Below are 26,693 nucleotides of genomic sequence, written 5' to 3'. Positions count from 1 at the left end.
ATCTTACCTTTCCTGGCCTGCATGATGGCAGGCTGCATTTCAGAGACTGTATTCCACCTGTTACTAAGCTCTTAAGCATAGATGTCTTCTTCTAAAGAAGCCATATAAAGACCACCTGAACAAATAGGAACTCTGATGCCGAGATTCCCAAGGTAGTTCCAAACACATACAGTTCTCTAGTGGAGTTTTCTCATTGTTTGCAAGACAGGAAGATCAGCCCCACTGAATGTAGTTTGGAAGAGTGGAGCATCTAGCTAAACTCATTGGCAGTTGTACTTACTGCTGTGGATATGCCTGAGGGTGACAGTCTAGACAACAAATTCCTCTGTGCACAGACACAAAGCATGAACTTTGATATAATATTTGCATTACATGTGTTAAGACGCAGTACACAGGATTATCCCTCACTCCTCAAACCTTGTGTAACTGGGCAAAGTGGTGGAATAGGAGCAACTGTGCAGAAGAGGGCGTGATTTGCTAGATGCTGCCCTGTGATCAGTGGTAGAATAAGGTTTAGCTTTGAGTTTAGCTCCTATTCACCACGCTGTTCACTAAACCATGCCACCAGACAGGATTTGCCACCATGCCTTTCCTCTGCGGCCTAAATCTGATTTACTGGTAGGAACTACCCCCTTCATGGACTTAATTCCTGGGCTAATACAGCACTCACGTCATGCTGCTTCTCCAGCAGCAAGACCAATTTCAGAACATTCAGATTGGAAAGTTCCCAAAAGCAGATTCATACCAAACATCAACACAGCCAAAAATAAGCTTGAAATTTCACAGAAAAGGTCAAGATGGCATATCTGGGACTTCTGCTTCCAGTCAGGAAACTGCCCCCACACAAACAGCCCAGTTTGCTGCCATTGCCAACTCTGGCCCCAACCACAGCATGTAAATACAACATTAAAAGGGAAAATCATGGGGTAAAAGGAGTGAAGAATCATCACACCAAAGCTCCAAAATACTTAAGTTAACTCTGTCATGGAAAAAAAAGGAAGATTTGCAAATCTTTATTCAAACCAGCTTGACCATTCTGAATGCCAAAACAAATTCACAAGACACACTATGACAAATAATGCTTATTAGAATGTAGATAGAGCATGCCAGACACATACAGACATAAAAGCTGAATCCACAATCATTCCACTCCAGCAGCAGCTCTCCACTGGCCCCTTGTACCAGCTGCTTCAGGAAAAAGCAGCTCTTTAAACAGTTACTATAGATTACACTGGGGGGAGAAGGTTTCTTCCTGACTTTCCCTTGTTTCCTGTTCTCCTTCTGGAGATCTCGGTTGTGCACTTCTTTTTGAAAGCTCTGTCTACTCTTATTTTTCCTTTTGGAATCTTGCTGATCTCCGGATAACAAACAACACTTTGAGTCAGTGAGTTCACAGGCAACTTCTCAGCCTCCACAAGTACTCACAGTTTTTAATGTGCCAGCTCATGATTTAACAAACCCCTGCTCTCCCCTATTTATGTTATTCACCTAGAAATCGGCAAGCAGAATCTAGACTTGGATCTGGAACTGAGTAACATATGAAGGTGCTGTTCTATATAAAATTGCTCACAACACCCAAACCATCAGTTTTAATCCTGCCTAACATGTTGCACTTCTGCCTTTACCCCTTCCTTCCTCCCCACATTCCTACAAAAATGGTATTTTGTTAAAGAATATTACTGAAGCTGCCAGGTTGCTCAAAGCTTTATCTGTCTCAGTAATCCAGCTGGATTAGATCCCTGGTGAACAGAAAACATCCCAGATGTATATATGGAATATTTGCTCACAATGAAAGTGATACACAGAGAACTTAGTTTAAAAGATGAACATCAATCATTATGCCAAGGTAAGCCTAGATGGACCAAAGCCAACCTGCTCTTAGGCTGGCAGCTCTGTCAGGAATCACGAAGCACAGACATCCCCAATGGCAGATGCTGACAGATATCCATCATCACAGACCCTCAGCCACCTCAAAGCACAATCAACTATTTGGGGTTGCTTTTGTAGGAAAATGAGGATTTGTTTCCTACCTGTCGATGATCACGGGATCAGACGGAGTCTCGTTTCTGTTGCCACAACTTTTCTTCTCACAGCACCGACTAAAGAGAGAGAAAACCACAGTTAAAGAATTACTGGGTCTATTGACAGCAAAGCAACCAGCTGAAAGTCTTGTCTGCAAAGCTTCAGAACTCAGCATGTACCTAGAAGAGTGACAGAAAATTCTGGCTAGGCTTTCCAGGACGGAATCGGGTGCCCAAGTCCTGGTTGTTTCCAGCTGGATTTTGGTACTTGGCTCCCCATAGTCTTTTCTGCAATTCCCAGCCAAAAATGAAAAGCAACACGGTCATGCTTTAGACTAAGGTGCTATTTATAAAGCTTAATAAATGATTAACAGATGTCATAATGACATGACAGGCACGAGTATCATGTTATGTATGGTTAAAAGTCCATCTGAAGAAACCACTGCATTTCCTTTTCCCATTTTTAAAAGGAATAATAAAAACCAAGGGAAAAAAAAATTCAGGAGATGGGTCATTGATTTCCACTGATAGACCCATGGAGACGAGTGATGCTCCTTGCAGATACTCCAGCCAAGTACCAGAAGTTCAATAGACTTTACAAACAGTCCTTTGCTATAGAAGTCCATTAGAACAGATTTCAGCTGCCCTGATTCTCAGATAGTTTGTTCCAACCAAAGCTAACATGGGAGGGGGAAGATGGAGACATCCAAAACTAAGGAGTCTGCATCCCAAGTCCCATTTGCCTCAAAAGTCACCAGATCAAATTCTGCTCTGACACAAATGCCTTCCCAAATTCTGCTTTCCAGAGTCTGCTGTGGTTTTTCAAATTGACACCTACGGGATGAAGAACTGCTGAGGGGTTTGTACAGTGCTATAATTGGTGCTGAGTACATTTGCAAAATTCTGAATTACACAGTTTTGCAATTGGAGAGCAATTCCAGGCAGAGGAATTAAAAAATCCAAATTCAATAAAATGCTTGAATTCACTGAAGGCACACAAAGCATCAAAGAGGGGCCTCTCCCAACAAAAAATGCCTAATATTCAATTATAAATACCTAACAGCATTTGGACAAAAACCCTCTTTCAGATATGGAAAGGAGAAAATGCAGGTAATTTGGAATTGAAGTTACAGCGTGTGCCAGGAACTTCCCGTTCGCGAGTTGCAATTGCCCGGCGAGATGAGCTCCAACCAGCACATCTATTTGAATAGCAGCTCTAACTGTTCCAACATTTCTACATTCCCTTTGCCTCAAACCTGCACTTATTCATCGATGCTAGTCCTTTTAAAATAAAAGGATACACTAAATATTTAAAAGTCCCTGGGGCAGAGCCTCAAGCTGCTGTAAATTGTCATAGCTCCATCGACTTCAGTGAAGCTATGGTAATTCACACTAGCTAAGAATATCCTATTCCCTCCTTCGCCCAACTTTAAGTGCATCTTTCATGCATTTCATTGCCTAATGATTGTTTAAAGAGAATTGCATATTTCTGTCCTAAAAGCTGAGACGAGATAGTTTCTAAAGAAAAAAAATAAACCCCCCAAAAGCAGAAACCCCTCACATAGAAGAATATAGATTTGGTGTCTACTTCCGACATATCCAATGTAACACTAGGAATAAACGCTTGTGCTGGTTTACGTGCTGCTCTAACAAAACAACAAAACCCTCAATTTTCAAGATACTTTTGTAGTGTTCGGGGTTTTTTACAGCTAGCAGAAACAGCACTTGTTTCCTCTCTGCAGTAACACTAAATGAGATACCCTTTAGTGTTGTAACTTATGCAGATGATCATAAGCATATATCTGACTGCACACTGATAATATCCAAGCAGAACACACCAGCAGTTCCTCCATCACATCTGATCAGCTCATACACCCTTCCCAGGGCTGCCATTCCTTGGCATAGGAATTGGCTTAGGATGAGTTATGCAAGACTGGAGTTCAGTGTGGCTGCGGTCTAAAATGAACACATTTTGGGTGATGAAGTTTGCACAACTGTCGCATTTTAGAGCTTTACATTTGGAATACTTAGAAACTTTCCTTCTAAAACCATGGCTTACAGCTAAACTTCTCCAAATACTTCAAAATGCTTTTGAGATCTCTGTATCCTGATTACACAGAATTGACTTGGTCCAATTTAAGTCAATGGCAAAAATCCTAGGCTCTGGTGGTCAGAGATCAAGCCTACGACATTCTTTTAAAGCAATCCATTGGCATGACTTCATCAATACCTACACTTCTGTTACAACATTGTGCCAGGAACATACCTTTGCTTAAAACAAGAATATTAAGGCCTTCAGTTTCTACACCTTTTCTTATTATTCTTTACCCTCTAAATAAATCTAATGGGGAAAAATAATGGCTTACATTAAAATAATAACAAAATCAAACACAGGAACTAAAAAGCTCCTATGGCCAACACCAGATCTCCAAACTGAATACCCCAGAAGGCCCATGTCGGGGGCAAACTTGCATCCTTTCCCTCCCCACACTTGGCTAAAATGGTTTTAAAATTCAGCCCTCAACTTGCCTCCCCTCCCCATAAAATAAAAAAAATCTGTCTCTAATTTCAAACTCAAATAAGCTCCCAGCATGGTGGCCTTTGTTTTGTTTTCTTCTCCCCAACTCCTCCCTGCAATTGCATAACAAAAGTGTCTAAATTCACACCATCTGGCCGATAAAGACACGGGCCCCAGCGGCCGCCTGGCCCAGCTGATTAGAGCTCCCGTCTAGTCTGAGCCTTGTGGCGAAAGTCACAGCTGTGGGGCTCGCCTGTGCTCAATACAACTCTGTTATTAGCCAGCTGTAGGCCCTGAGACTACTTCTGTTCACATTATAATACCTTTTAACCCTCTGAGCATTGAGGGCATAGGGGGTTGCTGGCAGCAGCATAACAACTAGTTTCCTCTTAGTCTGTAATTGGAAGAAAAGGAAGAGGAGAAAAAAGTTATTCCAGGAGAGGAGAGTGTTTACCTCGATTTCCAGCCATTGGGGGGAAGCCTGTGTGTCTGAGAGAGACCCACCTAACAGGAACAGCTCCCATTAGGGCAGGATAACCCAAATGAAGAATTTCAGATATGCAAATAAATACAGAGGAGCCTCTCAGTGAAAGCACTAATTATTGAGAGTTGAGAGTTTAACTTTCAATGGGTATGACAGATTGGTGTAGCCGTATCAATATTTAGACAACTTTCCTGCTAAGCATGCATCTGTCACCATCTGAGGGAAAGCGACGGGGTTTCGCATGCACTTGTCTCCATGCAGCAGGAATAGCTGTGTGTGTGATTACATACAAAAAGAAAGCCTACCTTCAACTAGTGAGGACTGGAAGCAGAGGAGCAGAAAGACTGGCAGACCCCTCTTTTAAAAACACCAGGCATCAATTTGGACAGCAGAGTGGGTAGTGCATTAAATTTTTATATACTGTTACTAATGCAAACTAAACTAGGAGCTTTAAAAATTGATGCTGCCACTTAAGCAGCACACAATGAGGAAGATTTGATTATTGTACTTAAAAGAAATAAAATAAAATGTCAAGTTTAACTAGAGCTGGATCCATTCCCTGGGCATTATTCAAAGTGATATGTGTAATGCCTCTTCAGAACATGCAGCATCCTGTTCAGAGCTACTTTAGGAAAACACGACGTTTAAAATCAAATGTCTTGATTAGGTTACAGAGTGCTTTTGATTTCCTTCACTAATCTGTGTATTACATAGAAAGGACATCCCTGAGTTGTAATTCTTCTTGGCTAATCTATCAAGAAGTTCAGTGTAATCAGAATAATGGCTTACATTTGTAGAACACTACCTTAAATCAAGCACGGAATATGGTTGCAGGCATCAGTGGAGGCCAGGTATATAAAAGCTGAAGAGTGTTTGATACTACAGAGGCATGAAAAAGCAGCGGAGCAAAAAGCCAAATTAATTTTATTTTGAAGCATATTTGGATGGGAAGGTGCTGCTGTTTGCTGAAATACTTCAACTTCTAAAACAGAACTGCAGGAGCGCACAGGAGATGTAGAGATACAGGAAGAGAGGAGAAAGATGAAGTGTGCTGTTACGTTGTTATCACAACTGCATGGAGAATGCAAGAATTTTCCTTCTCTGACGTTCACCCAGTTACAGCAAAGACTTTCCACGCTATGGATAGCATATATATTTAAATTATGTATTTAAATACATATGCAAGTTCCAGATGGGACAGAAAGTAACAAAGGTACCTTTGCCCTTTGCTCCTACATCTACGGTCCCCGTACTGTGCACCGTACCGGTGTCTCGCATGATACGCTCCATGTTTGTGCATCCGGATGTGAAGTTGGACAGAAGTGACAATGCTCATTTTTTAATTAACAAGAGCAAAGCCCAACAGAAACACTACACATTGACCCGATTCCTACTGCATTTAAAAAGTAATGGAATAGTTGATATAATATCTAAGCACCAAAACTGATACCTTCCCTTGACAAGAAGTCTGTGCAAACAGGCTGCTCTTACTACTACACTGAAAGGCTACTTTAAAAAAATCATTAAAAACAAAACCAAAAAAAAAAGAATAATCAAGCAGCAAACTGCAAACATTAAAAGAAGCAACGATCAGTCCAACAGCTTAACCCCCTCCCACTGATACAATAAATCACAAACTGTGTTTAATAAAGGCCAAGATTGGTTTTGCCTTGCCTTTCTTTCCTTTTATAAACTACATTCTATGCATAATTTAACCCATCTTAATACGAGAACAGTGACTGTTTGCATTGTTCTATGTACTGGAAAAAATATCAGGACTTTTCCCATTCTCATGTAGTAAGTTCCCATGGAAGCACAATGTACATACATAACGTACATGTAACTTCAGACTTAGATAAATGTTATTAAAACATCCTCAACTCATTTTACCCTCTAATTTATAACTTTACATGTTAAAAATAGTTTCTTTCTGAATTAAAAGGTGGAAGTCCCCTATATGTTGCATACACGGTACAGAAAAGGATTTGTGGTTTGGGTTGAGGAGTTTCTTTTCGAGCTCGGGTAAAACTAAGCAAAATTAAGGAACGTGAATGATGATAATTAAAAAAATTAAACTATTTCACCAGATAAAATTAGATGAAGAATGCCTTCTAATTGCCAGCAAAAAATCTGTCCATTCAACTGCTCATTCTCAAGAGGTGAGCAGGAACTGGGTAAGAAATAGGCAGATGAAAAGTCTTGATTTAAACAGCGCATACAGAGGCCTAGTTTAAACCAAACCAGCGCAGGTCAGCCTGCAAACATGGGGCTGCTCAATCTCTTGGAGTAAATAAAAAGCCAAAGCAAAATAAGATAAAAAAAATAAGACCTCAAATATATGTATTGAACTCAAATCAAGCATTATCCACATGTAAAAGGAAAATCTTCTTACATAAATAACCCCTGAAACTCAACAACAAAAATACCAAACTCTTCCTACCCGCAACTTCATCAAAAAGGCCATTTTGGCATCTATGGAAACAAACTTGACAGATGCCATGCCATTAATCAAATCATCTTACCTGCACATGACTTCATGGGTAAGCAACACTCTGCACATTTCGGGGTTCTTGTTCTGTCCTTCGTAAGTTATGGGCTACAAGAATTAAAAGGCAGGGGTAAGCCGGGAGCATCGGGGTTACTCATGTCATAATATTCAGATCTAAGGTGAAGGCTTCTTACCACTGCTCACAAATAAATACCTTTCCCCAAAGCCTTTATGAGCAGGGAAAGCAGCTTACACATAAATACTGATTTTAAAGTGGATAAAAACCTACAAACCATAAAGAATAAAAAATAGACTTTAGAGCATTACTTTTCAAGTGCCCTCAAAAATAAGGTCTTTAAGATGAACCAGAGACAAAAATCAACCAGAGGAAAAATAACATGCAGGGCAGTGTTTGGGAAAAAGGCAGGCTGCAGCAGGCAGGACAGCACGGCACACATTAGCTATGCTCACCTGCTTAGTGACTGAGTCGATGAGTCTAACGTACAGATCCTGTTCAGTCCTGACACCTACAGCGAGACAGAAGAGCAATAAACAACTCTGCCACACACATCCTTCCCTCAGCATCAGAACAAACCTGTTTAGTTTCACCTAGTGCCTTAGTAAACATCCTCAGAAAGACCACTTTAGTTTTGTTTCCTCTAGTGTGTTTCCCAAGCCCATCCATACCAGGGAAACCTCAGAACCCATCCCTACACTGAAGGGGCATCAGGCAAGGGCATTTCAGTATGTTTCAGAAATCACAGTGACAGCACCTACAAACCTTCCCTTCCCTTTATAGCGCACGGAAGGTGACTGGAGGGGGGACTCACCATTGCTATAGAGGAGCTGGAGTTTGTAATGTGTGCCGTTGTTTGTCTTTTCATTGCCTTGCTCCTGAAAGAGAGAATTAAAAATCTTCCAGAACTTACACTTGGCACATTTAAAATGCAGAAGCTGATAATCATGATGGAAGTGACAACAAAGTTCATTAAAATTCTGCGAGGTGAATCCACTGATTGGGATGTATTAACCTTCTGAATGACCCAAGGCAAACTACAAAATACTGCTGACATCTTTTCCTACAGGAGTTCAAGAACTTCTTTTCCTCCTATTTGCTACTACGCTCTCCACTTTTTCAAGGCAAGACACCAAGATAAATTTGTCCATTTCAAGTCAGTTAATATGAAGCAGATTGACAGTGGGAAAACTCAGTGGGTTTGGGGTTTAGCATGCTCATTCCTTTGCAGTATTGTTATTTTGAGTCATTACTGATATTTATTTCCTGTGTTACAGGGAGGTTTCTTGCATGGGGTTTTTTTACTGTAATTTCCTAGAAGATAATTAATGAGCATCCTTCATAACTAAAAAATATCTTGTTCATGACTAACAAAACAATTGTAAAACCAGTGTGAAGTCGTCAGCATGTGGGTTTTAAAACCCAAAAGCAAATGCTTTTTAAATCCTGCCATTGACTTTGGAGCCTTCAAAAATACATATAAACAAGCTCAACAATAATATGCCCTATTACAGGTCAGATTCCACTTCTGTGAGGGTGCTAATAAAACTTGGCAGATCTGGTAGGTACCAAAAAAAGGCACAATTGACCCGCATGGATTTTTTTTATTCTATTTTTAGTGGGTCTATGAAATTCCCATTGTATTCCCGATACAGCAGAAGCTTGCAAACCTTTTTAACTACAGCAGCACACAGAGGGCAACAGCTCTGTCAAAGCACCTGAACCCTTAACAGAGAGCTGGTTGTATTTTGGTTGGGACAACAGGTACTAGAAGTTAACAGCTCAACGGGGAGAAGAAAAGATCAGATATGGAGAGGGAAAGAGGAAGAAGAAAGGTAACAAGCCTTACTTTATCATTTTCTACAAAGTCCACAAAAGCTGTCCTCTCTATTTCCACGGGCTGCCCCTGTCTGTCGTAGAGAGCCAGAACAAAGTGAAAGAAATTGGATTTCCTCAAGTTGGAGGGTGGCTGCTTTTCAAAGTGAGCTCTGGACAAAGCTACTCCGCTGTGAAGGAAACATACGGGATGGGGTGTGGGGGAGAGACAAAGACATTACCAGGTTGTGCAGCAGTCACAGCAAAACAACAACACAAAAGGCAGCACACATTCCGATAAGAGCCGGGGATCACCCCTCTGCGTCAGCGGCACACGGCGCTGGAGCAGTCGCTTGTCACATCAACCCCGAGCCCGGCGCTTCCCCGCCCGGGCGCCGCGGCTCCGCTATGGAGAAGCGCGGCCGAGGGCTGCGACCGGGCCGGGTTGTCATTGTAACGCTGGTGTCTGCAGTTTGCTCCGAGGACAAGAATAATTTACAGGCGCCGAAAGATAAGAGGTCGGTCACTGCTAAACGCAGGAAGTGTTTTGTTCCTTCCTCTACCTATTTTCCTCTCTCCTGTCACACTCATCTCTGGAATGCAACACGCAGGGTGGGAAGATGGTGTAACATACTAGCGGGTCTGGAAGTGCTATCTATGCATCCCAACATTGTTCACTTCTCCTGCAGGAGACAAGGACCTTACAACATTTCCTACAAGCGGACTGTCAACTTGAGGACACCTACATTCTAGGTGAAAGACAACTAGTTCCAAGCAGAGCATCCACTTCCCTCAGCAGCAAAGTTTGCCAGTGTAGCCTTTAGTCCTATTTGAACCGATGTCTGGGTCTTCAATTTCGGATTTAAATTGAAAGAATTTAGATTCAAGTTAATTCGCACTTGCCCAAATCTTGTCCCTGACTTCAGAAAACACAGGGTTGTTTCACATACCTTTGGAAAGACTCAAATGCTTTTGTGTATCTACAATATCCCGAACTGCAGGTACGTTTCTTAGTGAAACTAGTTACAGCTCCTTCTCCCTAATGCCGATTTCTACCCACTGCAGAGAACAGCGCACATTAGCACCTCCAGATTACTTACTAGACAGATTAAGTCTACCTGCCAGACAAGTTAGGAGTCAGAACTGCTTCGCATTTCCAGTCCCCAAAATAGCTCCACCGCACAGGCAAAAGCGCTTGACTCTTTCGGAGAACTACAGATGTTTCCCTGTGTTTTCCCTTGCCAAATAGGTGCAGTGTGAACTCACCACATCCGCCACAACTGCCCCTAGTTCGGATTTCCTCACGTTTTCTGCATTTCTTGGTTACAGGTCTCTCAAAGAGCCCTGGCGATGCCACCACGAGCACAGCGCAACTGCTGCCCCACTGCTCCAGGAGTTACAGGCTTCTCAGGAGCCGTTTCCTTTTGCTTTCGGTTTCCCCGGGAATAAACCTCTTCCTCCCCTCATTGTATTTATTAAACCATCTATCGACATTCATAAAACTCTGATAACTCCTCCCATAGCCCTCAGAAAACCTCGCTCACAGATCAGGCCGGGGGGGGGGGGGGGGGGGGAAGGCATGGAAGTACTATTTAAAACGTCCATTGCTCATTTGAAGTCCCATCTGCTGTCACATACCCTTCACTTTGTCTCTATATTAAATAAACCCCAACTTATTCCTGGGACTAATTTTTCCTTTAGCTTTTGCTACTTTAAAAAAAAAAAAATAAAAAAAATGTATCCAGAGAACGAGGAAGAAAAAAAAAATACCTAGAAGGGGGTTTAATCGTCTTACCCCTAATGGGAAGAGACTGGAATAACGGTCCTGAGCCGACTCGGCTGGGAACAGAGAATAAAAGGGGGTGGGAGGGGTGGTGTAACCCACCCAAACAAGTAGAAACACCCGGCCCCAGCGCGGTGTGCTCCGCAGCCCTTCGGCGCAGAGCCCCGCGGGCAGGTGCTCCCTGCCGGCTCCGCGCAGCACCCGCGGGGCTCCGCGCTGCCGCGCGTCCTCCCGTTCTGCAGACTCCTCTTGGACCCGAGAACCGCGCTCCGCTCGCTGCTCGCCTGCTTTAGGCAGCTCGCAGCCTTGAAGCCGCAGGGGAAGGTTTGGCCGGTGCCTGCGGTAGCTGCAGAGCCACTTGAATTAAATGAAAAAAGATGGGCCGGGGAGGGCGGAGGGAAAGACCTAAATTTAACTTAATTCTAACTTTATCCACTTGTATTCTGCTGTCCAACCCACAAAGAGGGAAGGAGCAGTCTGTATTAGTGTTATAATCCACCCCACACACACCTCCCTTGTGCAGGAAAAGAAGTAATGAGCCGATGTCGCTATCATCCGATCCCCACACTGGATTTTAGGGCGCTTGATGCTCTCCGGGTTTGGAGCGCTTCTCCCTAGCTCTAGCTGCACTAACTTAGATTTTCACTGACTAGAGGAGACTGGGAAGGGGACAGAAAGGGAGAGGATAAATTTAATATCAAATGCAAACAACAAGAGAGAGTAAAGGCTTGCTTTAAAAGGTAATAGAATAAAGGCAGGGGGGAAACAGGGAGAAATAGTGACGGTTACCTTTGTGCTGCTACGTTTGCATCCACAACCCCAACGTTTCTGACCCAGGACCTGACGGAATCCATTTCAGAACCTAGAGATTTATCTTTCAGAATTGGTCCTCTTCCTAAAGTATCTTGAATCCCAAACATTTAAAAAGTCTATTCCAACTAGCAACAGTTTCCTTTTGGGAGATAAGAGAGGAGAAAAGAAGAAAATAAAAAGACACAGCCTTTGGAACTGGCACACACAAATCCCAGGAAAGTGGAAAAGTTCAGCTTTAAAACCAACTTCTTCTGCTTTTTTAAGTGCTACGTGTTTTTAATGCCTTCAAATAGAGAAAATGAAAAGTTTTTCCTCTTGCAAAGTAAAAGTTACGCTGATTCAGTCTTGCCGGGTATCATCATCCTTCAAACGCAGGAGAGGGAACTGCATCCAGAAAGCGATGGCTGTTAACCAGGATCACCTGTTTCTCCACAGACACGGGGAGAAGGAATGATTGCTGCCTAATCCAGGGGGGGAAACAGGGAAAAAAAAGCGGGATAAACTGTACAAGAAAGGAAGAAGCGGAGTTAAGGAGGGTCTGGTACCGCTCCACCGGGAAGAGCCGGTCCTCCCGCAGCCGGTCACCATGAATGGGTTACCGCGGACGTACCGGGAAGGGGGCGGAGCCTGCTCCCAAATATGGGCTGATATTAGCATACCGACCACGGATTGGTGGGAAGCGGGCGGTCCCGGGGCCGGACCCGCGGGCGGGGAGCGGGCAGCGGGGCCGCGGCACCGGGAGCGCGGCGGGCGGGCGGGCGAGCTCCGAACTTCATGGCACGGCCCGTCCGCCCCACGCTAACGGCCACGTAACGATCCAACCGTGCTGCAGTGACAAGGCAGCCGCGCAGGTAGTTGGATGGTTCGCTCTCGGGCGCGGGGTTTAAAAACCGAGCGCCCGGAGGAGCGAACCGGGCGGCAGCGCTGCCCGCGGGATCTGCGTTCCCACCGTGCGAGAGCTGCCGGGTCCAGCCTTAAAACTTGTTATTATGGGCAAAATCCCGCGTTCAAAGCGAGCGGAGCTCCCCCAGCCCGGTCCGCTGCGCACCGAGACCGCATGGATTCTGGTTTTTGTAACGCACTCCGCCTCGGTGATCATTTGCCTCCTGCCCCCTTTGTATTCTGATCCGCGTATAGATCTGCCTCTGAAATCTATATAGCACCAACGCGAAAACAGATTTCAAGACAATGAATGCAAATCTGTGCTCAGAGACCATCTGCCAGATGAGGGAATCAGATGTTCGGTAGTTAAAGGGACAGCGCAAGGATTTCCTCACTCATTATGTGCAGCTTCTCTCTTTAACCTGCTTTATTATTCATTTAACGAGACAGGACTATAATATCCATTTCAGAATAAATCCCAACTCCTTCTATCCACGTTCAGCTGCATTCCAAAAAGCCACTTTTCTACTAAATGCGAAACTATTTTCATGGAGTTTCATCCAGTTCTCGCCAAAATAATCGCAAATTAAAATCTTCCCATAAAACTTTGATTAAAACATATCCTTAATTCAGGCCGGGCTGAGGGCGAAGCCGGCGCTGCGCATAGTTGTGTCCGCACAAGTGACACACATGGTACTGAATGAACTAATGCACCGCGCACGATCTTTGTTCCAGGGCATTTACCATGCTACCCGCCTCCCAAAATTGATAAATATGCAGGAAGCGATTTTGCCAGGTTAGCAAAAGGCGAGGCTGGCGTTATATTAACGGGAAAGAAAAGCAGCGGCAGTTTGATAGTGTTCTGGAGCCGAGGCCAGCCCCTCAAGATACGGTCTTAGCATCTTTGAGATGCAGTTTCTCAGTATAAAAAACACCCACAATCCACCCAAACAGGGTAACATATCTAAAAAATTAATGAGAAGTGAGAGAACGAGGACCTACGAGGTAAACATGCGGGCAGTGGTAACGCAGATTAGGGTGGGTTTTTTCTTGTGACCATTTCGCAATAGGCGTGTGTACATTTCCTCGGATAAAAGCCCCCTCTCCGCACTAAGCTCATTTTTGGCAATGCCACTCCAACCGTTTCTGCATTTAGTCTTAGACCCAGGCAGAGACGGAAGAGAAGGGGCGGAATTCCCAATGCATCTAACCTTGGCCGATGTATTCAGAAGGAGAAAACGCTTCCTAATACCCGGAGTCCCTCGCTCCTGGGTGATAAAGCCGGCTCTGTCCCTACCAGTCCACTCGGGTCCGGCCCGTTTTTGATACAAGGGGGGGCGGTCGTGCTCCGCGGCCCTAGAGCCGTGCTCGGGGGACTCGGGGCGGGTCAGGGGGCAGAGGCGCGGGTCACGGAGATGCCCTCTCCTCGCCCCAAACAGCTGCCACCAGAATTCTGCCCTTCAGGGACAAGCGAAGGGACCGTCCCCTCCGCGGGGGGAGCTCGGCGGGCGCTGGGGAAGCGGCACAGCCCCGCGCCGGGTCCCTCATCGGCCCTGGCAGAGGATGCGCTTTCAGGGGAGAATCTGCTCCCCCCCCCAGCTAAGTTTCTCTCCTTTGCAGCTTATTTGAACAGGACTTAGCGCCTCTGAAATTATAACCTCCTGATCTAGATTGCTCATTTCAAGCACTCGGTTTAAACGCAGTTTGGGAAAAACCCATTTCTGAGACTCTTCTGAAGTAAAATCACCGAGTAAAAGAAGCAGTTATACTAGCGCAACGGCCGACGAGTTTGGCTTTGCACTTCAGATGTTCCTGCTGAGGGAGCCGGTTCCGCCGGCAGGTAAATGGCACCGTCTAACTCCGGGACAGGCAAACCCTGCAAGACCTACCGGGGACACCCCGGTAAGAGAAGGGAGCCTCCAGCCAGCAGCGGATCTTCCGCAACGGACTTGCACCTCGTTCTACAAAGCATTTAGAGACAGAAATCTGGGGCTCAGGGAAAGGGTTTCCCGGCGCCGAGAGTGGAAGCGACGCCCGAGCAGCGGCTGCGAGAGGGCGCGGGGCCGGGGCTCCCCCCGCGGCTTCCCCCCTCGTAAATCGCTCCAAGCTAAAAGGAAGGGAAAAAAGCAGCGGGTTGGGAGCGGTGCTCGCTGCCTTCTGGAGGTGCTCGCTTCTCCCCTCCGGGCTGCCGCGCTCCGCCGCATGCCGGGGTCAAAATGACAGGTGAGGCGGGTCTGGAGTGAAGCGAGATGCGCCTTTGTTAGCAGGGTTTTAACATCGTCATTTCAGACACCAGGGCCAACTTTAGCCACTTGACACGTCTTAGCAACTCCCAGCAGGGAGAAACATATATATTGAAGATAATGCTTCAACCCTCTAAAAGCGTAACCTTAAACTACTATTGTTTCCTCCCAACTTTAAGGAGAAAATGCCAATGAGAAAGTTAAACTACGCCTAAAGACGACACTTGGAAGGAAGCATATCCTCCTTGTCCTATTCATTTGGGAGAATTCACCATCCTTCAGGTGTCTCAAGGGAAAGAATCGTAGGTTAAAATTATCAGACAGAGGAGGATAACTAATCTTTTCCTCTCTATCCAGTATTCTCAATAGAAGGTTCATTTTTCTGGTACAGGTGTACCAGAAAAAGATAAATGTGCCTGTTCCAAGTGTTCCTTTTTAAGCTGTCAACAGCTTCAAGTTTTAAGTCATTCATGTTCAAGCACGCACCAAAACCATTTTTGACAATATAACGATATTTGAGAAACGAACAAGTGCTCGAAAATAACTTTCAGGAGCCTGACACGAGCATAACCACCACATTCACTTGAAGGGGATGCCCTGCACAGAACCGGAGCTACACGCATCAACACAGGCTGTGCTCAGAACGCGGGTACCAGGAGGTGCAAGGAGCATGGTCAGGGCATCACATACAAAACTAGATGAGCCTGCTCCGACTGATGCAAGACTGCTCTGCATTTACAAAAGCCTCGATTTAACCTAAGTAAGAACATATACGGCTTAAGGGGGAAAAAATGCTGCTTAGAACGTTTTTGATACGAGAAGTTTAAAGCAGTTCAGGTGCATGCAACTAAATCGTGAAAGCAAATCGAGCTCTTAACTGTGAATGGAAAATGCAAACCAAGGACTTCAGCACTGAAGAGCTTTTGGTTATATTAATTGGAAGCCTGGGTTTATATCCTCAAAATACAGGTTCTCGCAGGAAAGAACTCCCCCAGTTGATTGCTGGACAAAATTTAACCCCCAAGTCTAAAATAATCGATCCTCTCCACAGACACACGGTCTTCCCACCCCCCACACCCCCTCGCCAGTAGCGAACACCCAAACCCGCGGGGTTTAGCCGTAAAACCATGGGCTGTACGCCGTCTCTCCCTCTTTCTCTCCCCCTTCCCTCTTGCACTATTTACTGGAGTCAGCTCTCCACACTGATCAGTGCTTACGAAATGTGCAAGTTCCAGACATTGTACTGCTCACGGTTAGAAGCAGTGAACAAAGGAACGCTTTCAAACTTACAAATGCATAAACAAACACTTAATAACTTCTCCTTCACCTCATCTTCCCCAAAAGGGAGAAAATACTGCATCCAGCACATCCTCTTCATAGTCTTCCATTCGCTCCAATAAGTAGGTGCTCTTTTCACTAGAGCAGGAAAACACATCTGCTGGGGGTTTATCCAACTTTTTTTAAGGTAACTGCCTTTTCCCTCTGATGGGTTTTGGAACACGTTAGCAAATAATATTTTACCATCGGGAGTGTATGTTCCATTTTATTTTATAATGCAGATTTGAGAAGCCTTAGTGCTGAAGTTTGTTTTTCTAACCACATGGAGGTTTGAAGCAACAAGCACTTTCAGGAACAATACTTCAAGTGGGCGGATATTTGTGCTGGGATCTTCTCTCTCATTTTGCAGTTTATAGAAAGCAATCAGGGTCAGCTTTTCAGTATGTCTTTGTACATAAACTATCTAAAATATTCACCAGGAAGTTTAGGTTATCAGAGCCTTTTTAGTTCCAGGTACTTATGATCCAACTCCAGCTGTCAAAGAGCATCTCCACAAGCAACTGGATAAACACAGACATAGCAGAGAGCAGAATTAAATTCATTCATTGACATATGAACTGAATAAAAAATGGTCCCCAGCATTATAAACATTCTTATACTGGCACTTAACCCATATTAGTCACTCAAGTGGTCTTACAAGAATTACTTGACAATATACATATGCTGAACCTCATGCTTAAACATCTGTACAGCAAGGGCCTGAGTCTGTTTCTTGACTCAGCTCAATGCAGCTCTGTCTTAAACAAGTGTCTACTTTAATTAGAGGAATAGTCACTCTCAAGTGATGCCACAGGGACACTGAAGAGTCAGCTCACCTTAAGCAACTTGCTAGATAAAAACTTGATTTTTCAAGTGTTTAAAATATAAGAACTGCAAACACCTGGAAAATTGCTTTAGTTCCTTCATGTAGCACAGCCTGACATAAAATTTAAACACTCTCTAGTTACCACAATACAAAACTACTTGGATGCAAACTGGCATTGTAGCAGGAATATGTGAACTGTGTGTAATTCCAAGTTTCCCAGCTTTGCCTCTGGTTGACAGAAGGGGGACACATATCTAATGTATATCTTGCTGTTTTGACTGGCTGAAAGAACAGCCTCCAGCTAGGGCTAGCTACCTAGAAAAAGCCAGCTTCCAAAGTTCTGCCATTTTCCAGGCATATACATACATATATATGCATATATGTGTACACGCACCCCCCAGAGCCTTCTCAAAGAAACATTTGCTTTCAGAAAAGAAAGAATACTGATTTCCATCCTTACATAACTCAGACCAGCAGATCCACCTCAGGCTTTCCACTAACCTGTCACTGTTAGGATAAATCCAGAACTTCACCATCCACAAAAATACAGGAAGTTACAGGGTTTCATTCAAGCCTAGTACATTGTTGGAAACATTTAGACTTCAACAGGGTTTGAATCAGGTCAATTTTACATTGTAGAGAGGCCATTCTAAGCTTGATTATAGCATTTGATTTTCCTATTTTCAGTGTTCATGAAGCTTTCAAAGTTCTTGAAGAGACAAACTCGCCTAATCTCTGCAGCATTATTGTTCGATAGGCTGAGAAGTTGAGACACCAAAAAGGCACACAAGAATAAGGGTCCAACATGCTCACCACCTACAAAGCCACCTCATTGAACCATTTTCCAAATACACAGGAGTCCACAACAACTGGAGGAATACCCAGGTGACATATCACATGTGCAGCAAGGACCTTGGCTAGCATGGGCTCCAGGAAGACTACAGAGGCAGCCTACTTTATGCTGCTCAAGGACATGGATATATTGTTGTTGCAGGCTACTTCCAACCTGGAGTTAAATAAATTACTGCAAACCAATCCTGAAAGTGGCATTGAGCTCTGGGATTTAAAAATAAACCCAGGTTATTTGGGGCCACAATCACAGGCTTCAAGGAAAAACTAGTTTTAACCATTCCGTATAACGCAGAAGCTCACTTCTATCAGATTCTGAATCCATGACTGGAGTTTATTGGTACAACTATAATACAAATTATTAGGATTAGGAGAATCTCTCTTGGGGATGGTCAATAATCAAAACATCTGCCTCCCACAAAGTTTCTTCTAAAGCATCTGGTAGTGGAAGCTAAGATATAATACACAAGCAGCCTAATCTAATCTGACTATTCCAACATTCTTTCCATAAGGCAAGAAAGAGGTAGTTAAAAGCTCAATAAATCCTAATTAGAGCTTTACAACCTTGGAGAGACAGATCAGTTCTTCTCTGAAGTGTATTAAATAACCTGAAAAATTTTTCATATTTTCTTTAATTTGGTGAAACAGAACTATTAACACACCTGACTTCTCAAAGCCAACTGGACTCCTACCTCAGCACATGGCACTTCAAAAACAGCCAAATATACACAATCAGATTCTGATCCTGCAAACCTCTGCACTGGTATTACCCACAGTGAAGCTTGATGGCATCTACTAAGTGCTCTCAACAGATCTTTCCAAGTATAGAGTCCCATAACTAATCCAACTCTGAGCTCTTCTTACTGAGAGTTTAAGTCATTAGGATCCAGTTTAGTCTAAACATTATCTTCTAGGAGATAAGAATTTTACCCAGAGTTTTATGCCTTAATTATAGCTTACCATTTGAACTGTTTCTTTCATCACCGAGTTTAAGTATTCATAGGCAGGCTAAACATCAATGCTTTGAAACTTCCACACACCTAAATGGTTCTGATACTTAAAAGGATTTGATCAGCCTGGTTGCCTAGCATCACATTTCCATCAGCAGTATCAGTTAGGTAAGGAAAAGTAATAAATTTCACTAAACCAAATACTATTAAAACATTTAGAGAGCATTGCTGCTTTTCTTTTTTGCTAGCTTTGTGGCTCTGACAGACACAGCGTAAGTTTATGTACTTAGCAGGTTTTACAGTAAACCTGTATAAAACAATCTTAGATATGGCTCCTCAAGTACATTTTCCATAAATAAAAACTAGGAGAAGCAAAGCTGGAACCTGAATTTGGAGAATGAACCTCATCTTGTACACACCTGTACAAGATGATGGGCCCAAAACTGATAGGCAGTATTATGCCTGGCCAAGCATTTAAGTCTCTTCTAATAGTGCGCAGGAGAAAAATCCAAGCACCAGTAATATATAGCATGAGAAGCAGATATCTTTTTTACAAGCTTGAAGATTCAAATCAGCTTAAATTTAAGGAATCAGCTTCAGGGCATCAGATGAGAATCAGCTGCTAACAGACAAGTACAGAAGCCAGGCTAAACCCACACTGTTGAACTGTTAACACAACACAAAAAGGCACCTTTATGGTGCCCAGCCAGAGCCAGGCTGTACAGTGGGTAGCATCACCCAGTGTAAACTTAATTACAAACAAGATCTTTTAAATTTTAGCAAGAGCTAGAGTAAATCATTAGATCAGCTGAGATGTTACTCAGCACTTCTCCTGTAGATGGAAGAACTGCCACATTAGCTGCAATTCATCAGAAGATGTCTCTATTCAGGACGGTGCTTTCATGACAAGCAGCACCAGCTTTTTAGATTCACTGTGTACCAGTTCACTAATACAGGACAAGGGGTGAAGGGGAGTGGAAGAAAACCAGCTCTCCATGTGCACTCTTCCCTTCAGCTACTTGCTAAAGACAAAAAATAAGCCTTTGCTGATTCCAAGTCTGTATGGTATCAATGACAGCAAAACAGATGAGCAGGTTCAGGGGTTTCAGAACACCACCCTGAGCAGACACAGCTTTCTGGTCCACATGCATTCTTTGGCTTTAGGGAGGGAAAACACCCTCTGTTGTTTTCAAAAGCATGTGTTCAGAGCATCTGAAGACTAGAATATGTTGAAGCATATGGCATATGATTTCATTTCTTCCATTCATAATCTGCAGCAAGATCAGTTCTAGTAAGAACAAGCTCCAGCAATATTTCCATAGCTGTGCCCTCCCAGAAAGCCTATTTAGACATACTGATGAGGTGAATATTAGAAAAGCAATTCAGTTAGCATTGCTATGGATGGGCTAAGCCATTTACTTACAGCAAGTACATCATACATCTTTAAGACTTGGCCTGTTTGTTACTGCCACTGATGTCTCATGGTGGAAATACAAACATGATATGATGGTACTATCAACTTACTGTGCTTGTATACCATCCTAGTAACTAAGGTCCAACCCAGATGAGATAAAGCTTCTTCACTGTAACATCAGAAGAAACAATGAGGGGAGAGAGGATAAAACAGAGGAACAGACGGGAAAGCCAGGAGAAGAAAATATGACTTCAGCCCAGAACACTTAAGACCACACAGCATAACTGTTAACTGAAGGACAGCCACTTGCTTTCGAAGACCTGCTCTTTACTTACTTTCCCCTTCACTACCATTCCCTATTTAGTCAAAGCATTCTCCAAGTACCCATAGGACAGAAGCAAAGAGAACACTAACCTGCAGCAGAGACATGGCCCTACCTCAAACTTAGCCAAGAGCTTGGCAAGCACCTGGCGCCCTAAAGGCTTGTGCCTTAATGGCTGCAAGATTTGAGACTCTCTTGAACCTCTGACATACAGTAGGGTAGTCTGGGTTATCACTTACGATAAAAATCTTCCAGTGGAGGCTTAAAACTAGCTTTGCCCTGAGCTGTGTGCAGGCACCCTTACACCCAGGATTTGCTATGCTGACCTTGACTTGACTGCACTGAGAGTGCAGGGCAGGGGGCCAGCAACTGGAACACACACTGCATGGAAGGCCAAACAGCAAAGCAGCACAGCAGGTACAACCTCCAGAGAGAAAAACCATTTTACAAGATGGTTTATGGCATCTTATTTTTCCCCATGTAGAATATGAATAATGTTAATGGTGACAGAGCCTACAGGCAATAAAAGGCCTTTGCAGGTATCAAACAGCTTCAAACTTTGCTTTGGCTCTCTGCCAGCTGCTGCAGTCAGGCAGCACTTCCTACTGAAGGCTAGGATCAGTGTCCATTCTGTAATTACACAGCCTTACTGGTTTCCAGTGAGAGAACAGATAGAAAACCTTTTAATTCATGTGAAAACCAGAAAGGAAGAAATTTGTGTTTCATGTGCACCTGCCACTTTTAAATATCTATTTCTAATGGACAAGGAAATTGTTATTCCCATAATCAGCTGCCAAGGCTCAAAACAAGAACATAGGTTGGGAAGCCAGACAATGAAAAATTTCTACTTTTATTATCATCCCTTGTTCAAACAGCATGTGAAAGCTCAAACCAGGAATCCAGGGCTCCCCTGTGCTAAGCTGTTCATAGCAATTTGGAAAGGAGTTCCAAACAGAACTTGAGTGTGGCAAGATGAAGTAAGAAAGAAACAAGAAGTTTTCTTCACATTGTTAGTCTTGCACAGCACGCAGCTTAAGCCAACTTGGCCCAGTGGTAAGGACCTACTTTTCAAAGAAAAAAAAAACCCCACATCCCACTGTTTCCACTGCTATTATTTTTTCAATCAGGCATACAAGTCTACCAGTTAGGCAAATTACTTTGTATAAACCAGCAAGTCATCTAATAAACACTCCTAATTTCACATTTCCAAATCATAAAAGACAGACTCAAGCCTTCCTCAGTGATAAAGTCCAGTTTAGAAGAGTGCTTTTTGAATGACTGACTCAGTCAATTTCTTTTACCTTACAATACTTACCTAATATATATTAGGTAACTTAACTAATTAGGTAACTTACCTAATAATATATTACTTTGTAAGGTAAAAGAAATTATAATGTTTTCCCTTAAGTTTTTAATTCCCCCCTCATTTTCATTGATCACTGTGAGCTAGTTTCCATAAAAATACAATTCAACAATAGTCAAATGAGTTGTTTCTTCATTATTCGCACACAAGCAGACAAAATCCTTTTCAATGAATACCGAAGTATAACACACATTTATCCAACACCCCCATAACTTTTCCTTAGGGTCACGTTAGTACCTATATCAAATACTTTCAGTCAGAGTCTCAAGCCATACAAAGCGGGCTGTTTGATGTGCTTTCTGTTGTTTCTTTTTCCCTTTTTAAACAGGGGCACCAGGGCAAGTCTCTCAGCACTTGCATTAGGTAAATGCTATTGTGTCATTCCTATTCAGCACCAGAGGAAGTATGAGCACATAGAAGTCAAAGTTGCAGCACGTCAGCTGCAGAGATGGGGTTGGATCTCAGGAGCTCCTGGATTCTGGGACAATGCTATCCGTGAATATGCGAAAAGATTTCCCCAAGGCTCAATTATTGGCACATTTGCCACATACCCTGCAAAATAACATTTAAGAAGTAAGCCATCAACAGCCAAGACACAAACATCTGTTTTAAGGAACATACTGTGGGCTGGGAACAAGACAACCTTTGCCTTTCCACCAAGTACTGGTTAAATGAGCCAAGTACATTCACTTGTATTTACAGTATTGTCTAAAAACCCTTGAATCACTGCACTTCCATACCCTAATGTGCATGCAGTACACATAAACACGTATACATTTATAAGAGATATAAAATTAGGTAAGTTCAGCTTGCCACCAGAGGTAAAACTTGAGATAAAATGTTAAGAGTTCTACTCAACAGTTGGAAAGTTTCCACTTCCACACTTTCTGTAAAACAAGGAATATAGTTTACAAGTCCTAATAGTTAACAGAACCATTGTTTTACACCTGGCCTTATTATTTTGTAAGATAGGAACTAAATATTTGATCATCTGACATGTTTTAACACCTGCACTGATTTCCTGTCCCCCAGTATCTGAGGTACATTTGTTGCTCGTAAGTACAAGGGAGAGAATTAGGGAACTGGATGAGCTGTGAAAGTTTTGCCATCAGTTTCAGCCAAAGTGAAGCTGCACTTGGACATCTGATCACTGACTTCACAACAGACACCAGCCTTATACTTCGCCATGGTAGAACCCCAAGCATAAGACCAAATTTCCCTTGTGCTACGCAGTAAGGTCCAGGAAGAAATCCTAAGTATCCAGGATTTCAGAATCTGTGTGCAAATCAAGAAATACAGGCTAGAGGAAATAAAAAGTCATGTACCTGTAGGTTAAACATAAAAGCAGCAGATAGTAGGAAAGAAGTCTTTAGTGACCATTCAGTTGATGCCAAATCTAAGATTTAAAATCACAATTCTATGATTTAATCTGTATCACATGGTTTAAAGCTCTTCAAAACCAAGCAAATGAATTCTGACCTGCATTTCCTCCCCACCCTCCCATGAAGTCTATCTTCCAATAAAGAGGATTCCTAGGAAAGGGAAAAGATTACCAACCTTCCTTTAAGCTTTCAAAGTCTGAACAGTTTGGCAGGCAACTTTCTCCTCAGACACTGATAGATGATCCAGAAGGAAGGGTGTGTGCAGGGAAGGGGATAGCTGATCTAAGCCTACACCACTGTAGGGGTCAAGGTGATGGTAAACAGGCTCATAAGACAGCAGCTCTGATAGCACTGGAGAAAGGCCCTTAAAGAGGCCAAGGAGAGATCTTGGAAGACTGATGAAGGAACAGGAGAAGGAGGCAGCGTAGCTGAACTCATAATTTGAATTGATCCCACTTTCAAGAAGCTGGGAGCAGCTGTCAGCATGCCCACTGAGGCAGGAGATCCCAGTCCTAGAGCAGGAGCCTTGGCAGCTCAGGTAGAAAGACAAAAGCCAGATCTTTAAAATACTATTAAGTTGTGATTATGGAGGCTCATCCATTCAAGTCTACAGGTCAAGGAATAGGGCTCAGCACCATCTCAATACAGGCTGCCCACTGGCGCACATTTCCACCAAGCTCCTCTCACTCAACTCATGTGTACAAATTTATTAACAAGGAAATTAAGTATGCGTTGTACCTCTTAGTCTGGCAAAGGTTACAAGAGTAATTTAAATACTCAAGAAGAGACAGGATGCTAGTGAGTTAGATATTTATGGGTACAAGCCATGCCTGAAGAGGCTGCACAGTAAACAAGAGGAGAACAGAAGGTGGGATAGTATATTCCCAATTCACATATCAGAAACAGAGGTCCACAAAACTTACACCACTTGCCTGATATGACACAGGAAGCCAGGAACTCAGCCCTACTCTCCAAACTCCCAGAGCACAACCACATTCAGTCCTCTTATAGGACAGTTAAATGTCATTCAGATTGCTTAATAACCAGGATTGAGGAAGTGCTCTAAAAGGGAAAAATCCCTCATATCAAGAAGTGTATTTTAAATTGCTGATTATGCAACATATTAAAATATTAAACATGTTATTTCCTTTCCAGAGAACAAACTGGCAAAAAAGACGAACCTGCAGCTCAAACCAAAATAAAAAAACAATTAAAATCACGGTCTTGCACATTCCGTTTGCCTGGGCAATGCCACCACCTTGTGGTCTGCACAGTGAAACCACCAGAGTCCTACTGTCTTCAATAGTAAATAAACCTAAAGCTGTCTTGCTGTTCTCTTTTGAGAGCACATTGCTTGGACTTCACTCATGAACGACCTTAATAGCTCTGCCTGGCATGCACTGACTGCATTTAATGATGTACGAGTTTGCAGTCGTCATTTCGAAGTTGATACCAGTTCTCAACACAGAGAATGAACATAGCACCTCCTACCCATGTGAAACTGACTGAACACCGAATTTCAGAGCTGCTCATGTAACCTCATCAGTAACAACCTGGAGCAAATAATTAGGGATCCACAATCCCAGGCTTTGCTAATGAAGCATTACACAACCTGAAAGCATGTCCCTGTCCTTTGCCCTATCTTTTAAATCAGTGTACCATGTCTTTGCAGTGCGACTAAAGATGCTCAGGTGACAAAATATCAAAGTTACGTTTGGCCACACGGCTATTTATTGCACAATTCAATTCCACCCTAAATAGGAAAAAGCTTATCTGAAACTGCCTTAAAGACAAATACTTTGGATATCTGCCACCGATATAATCAAGACACCTTCCTATGATGTAAACCTAGGCTGCTTTCCAGGATACTAGTGCACACAAGCAGCAACAGCAATTTTTCCTGCACAACAGTGACTAAAACATAACTGGTTCAGGGTAATACTGGAGCCAAGAATACACGTTCCTGAAACAGACATTGACAGCCTGCAGTATCCTCCTCAGAAGCAGATTTAGATCCTCCATTTGGAAAGTTTTAGCCTGTAAAGTCTTTCCCCAATTCCCACCAGCCTTTGCTACTTTCACACACCACATTTAAATCTCAATTACAAACACTACAACCTCTTTACAGCATTCACTGTACACTTAACGCAATAGTATCCTCTTTACCAATACACATTCGTGAAGTTATTAGCATTAAAATATTTATGGGCAAAAAAATTAACCTTATAATACAGGCCTTGAATTTCATCTGCAAATATTGTGAATACCTAACAGAACAAGCAGTCAGAAGGAAATGTTTTATTGGATGCAACACAGGCAACAGTATGTCTGACTTTTGCTATATATTTACATATTTAATGTTTCTAACTGTACTCAAAACTCTAATAAAAGGCTAAGCAAACCAACTTGTTACATTCCCATGTAAGAAGGAAAGATGAGTTATTGTGACATTTCTGTGTAACACACTGGATTTTCAGGTATCTGTCTCAATAAACAACTTGCTTAAAATATTTCAACATGCAAAAGTGTAACATACAGAACAACCACCCATCTTGAAACATACTTAAGAGGCAGGTATAATTAGGTCAGAGCCATACTGCAGCATATTCAATTAAGTACAGTCTCTATAGCTTTTATCCTTCATTTCTTAAGTGCCTACGAACGTTGGAAGTATCTGAGGTTTTGTTCTGTTTTCCAAAGGATGGAGAAAGATAGGGAAAAAAAGTCTGAAAGGAGTTGTGCAAGTCACCTAATAAGCGCAAGGATGCAAGCTAGACTGTTGCAAGCGCAATCTTATATGAATCAGCAGAGTACCAGATTTTAAGCTGACACAAAAGCCCATGATGGTGATTGCTGAACCTTATCTTACAAGCACTGCATGAGTATTTGAACCCTTGCTACTAGTCCGTGCAACAGCCATGCCCTCATTTATACCAGATTGGACTTCCCTGTGTTCCTCCTCACTTTGCCACCTGTGCTTAAAGCACCTGCCCTCCAGAGAGGAGATGAACTGATGCCAAAGCACAAGCTGTTGAGTATCTACTCCAGGAAGCATGACACTGCTTACAGGATTAAGGCCCCAATAAACACTCCTCCTCCATTCTCATTACATATGAAAAGCAGGAATTTTTGTATCTCCCATTTTCTTCTTTCCCCCCATCACCTGTGCATGCTCAGACGGGAAGGCAAGAACTGGAGTGTTGAGAT

General features: G+C 43.0%; 1 protein-coding gene across 1 annotated transcript in view; it reads right to left on the bottom strand.

Annotated features, from left to right (window-relative positions):
• The window catches only part of EBF2 (EBF transcription factor 2), a gene marked incomplete at both ends in the record, with an annotated part of 114,761 nt that extends 102,716 nt beyond the window's left edge, over positions 1-12,045 (bottom strand). The window contains 6 exons of the mRNA XM_080634618.1: positions 2,031-2,099; positions 7,546-7,619; positions 7,983-8,038; positions 8,342-8,405; positions 9,377-9,533; positions 11,915-12,045. Coding sequence (XP_080490744.1) covers positions 2,031-2,099; positions 7,546-7,619; positions 7,983-8,038; positions 8,342-8,405; positions 9,377-9,533; positions 11,915-12,045 — 551 coding nt within the window. The remainder of the gene's footprint in view (positions 1-2,030; positions 2,100-7,545; positions 7,620-7,982; positions 8,039-8,341; positions 8,406-9,376; positions 9,534-11,914) is intronic.
• Positions 12,046-26,693: the final 14,648 nt, after the last annotated feature.

The sequence above is a fragment of the Psittacula echo genome, assembly GCF_963264785.1.
Source record: "Psittacula echo genome assembly, chromosome: 25".
Taxonomy (NCBI): Eukaryota; Metazoa; Chordata; class Aves; order Psittaciformes; family Psittacidae; genus Psittacula; species Psittacula echo.
The sequence above is the reverse complement of the archived record's forward strand: the minus strand, read 5'-3'. Positions and strand labels throughout refer to the sequence as shown.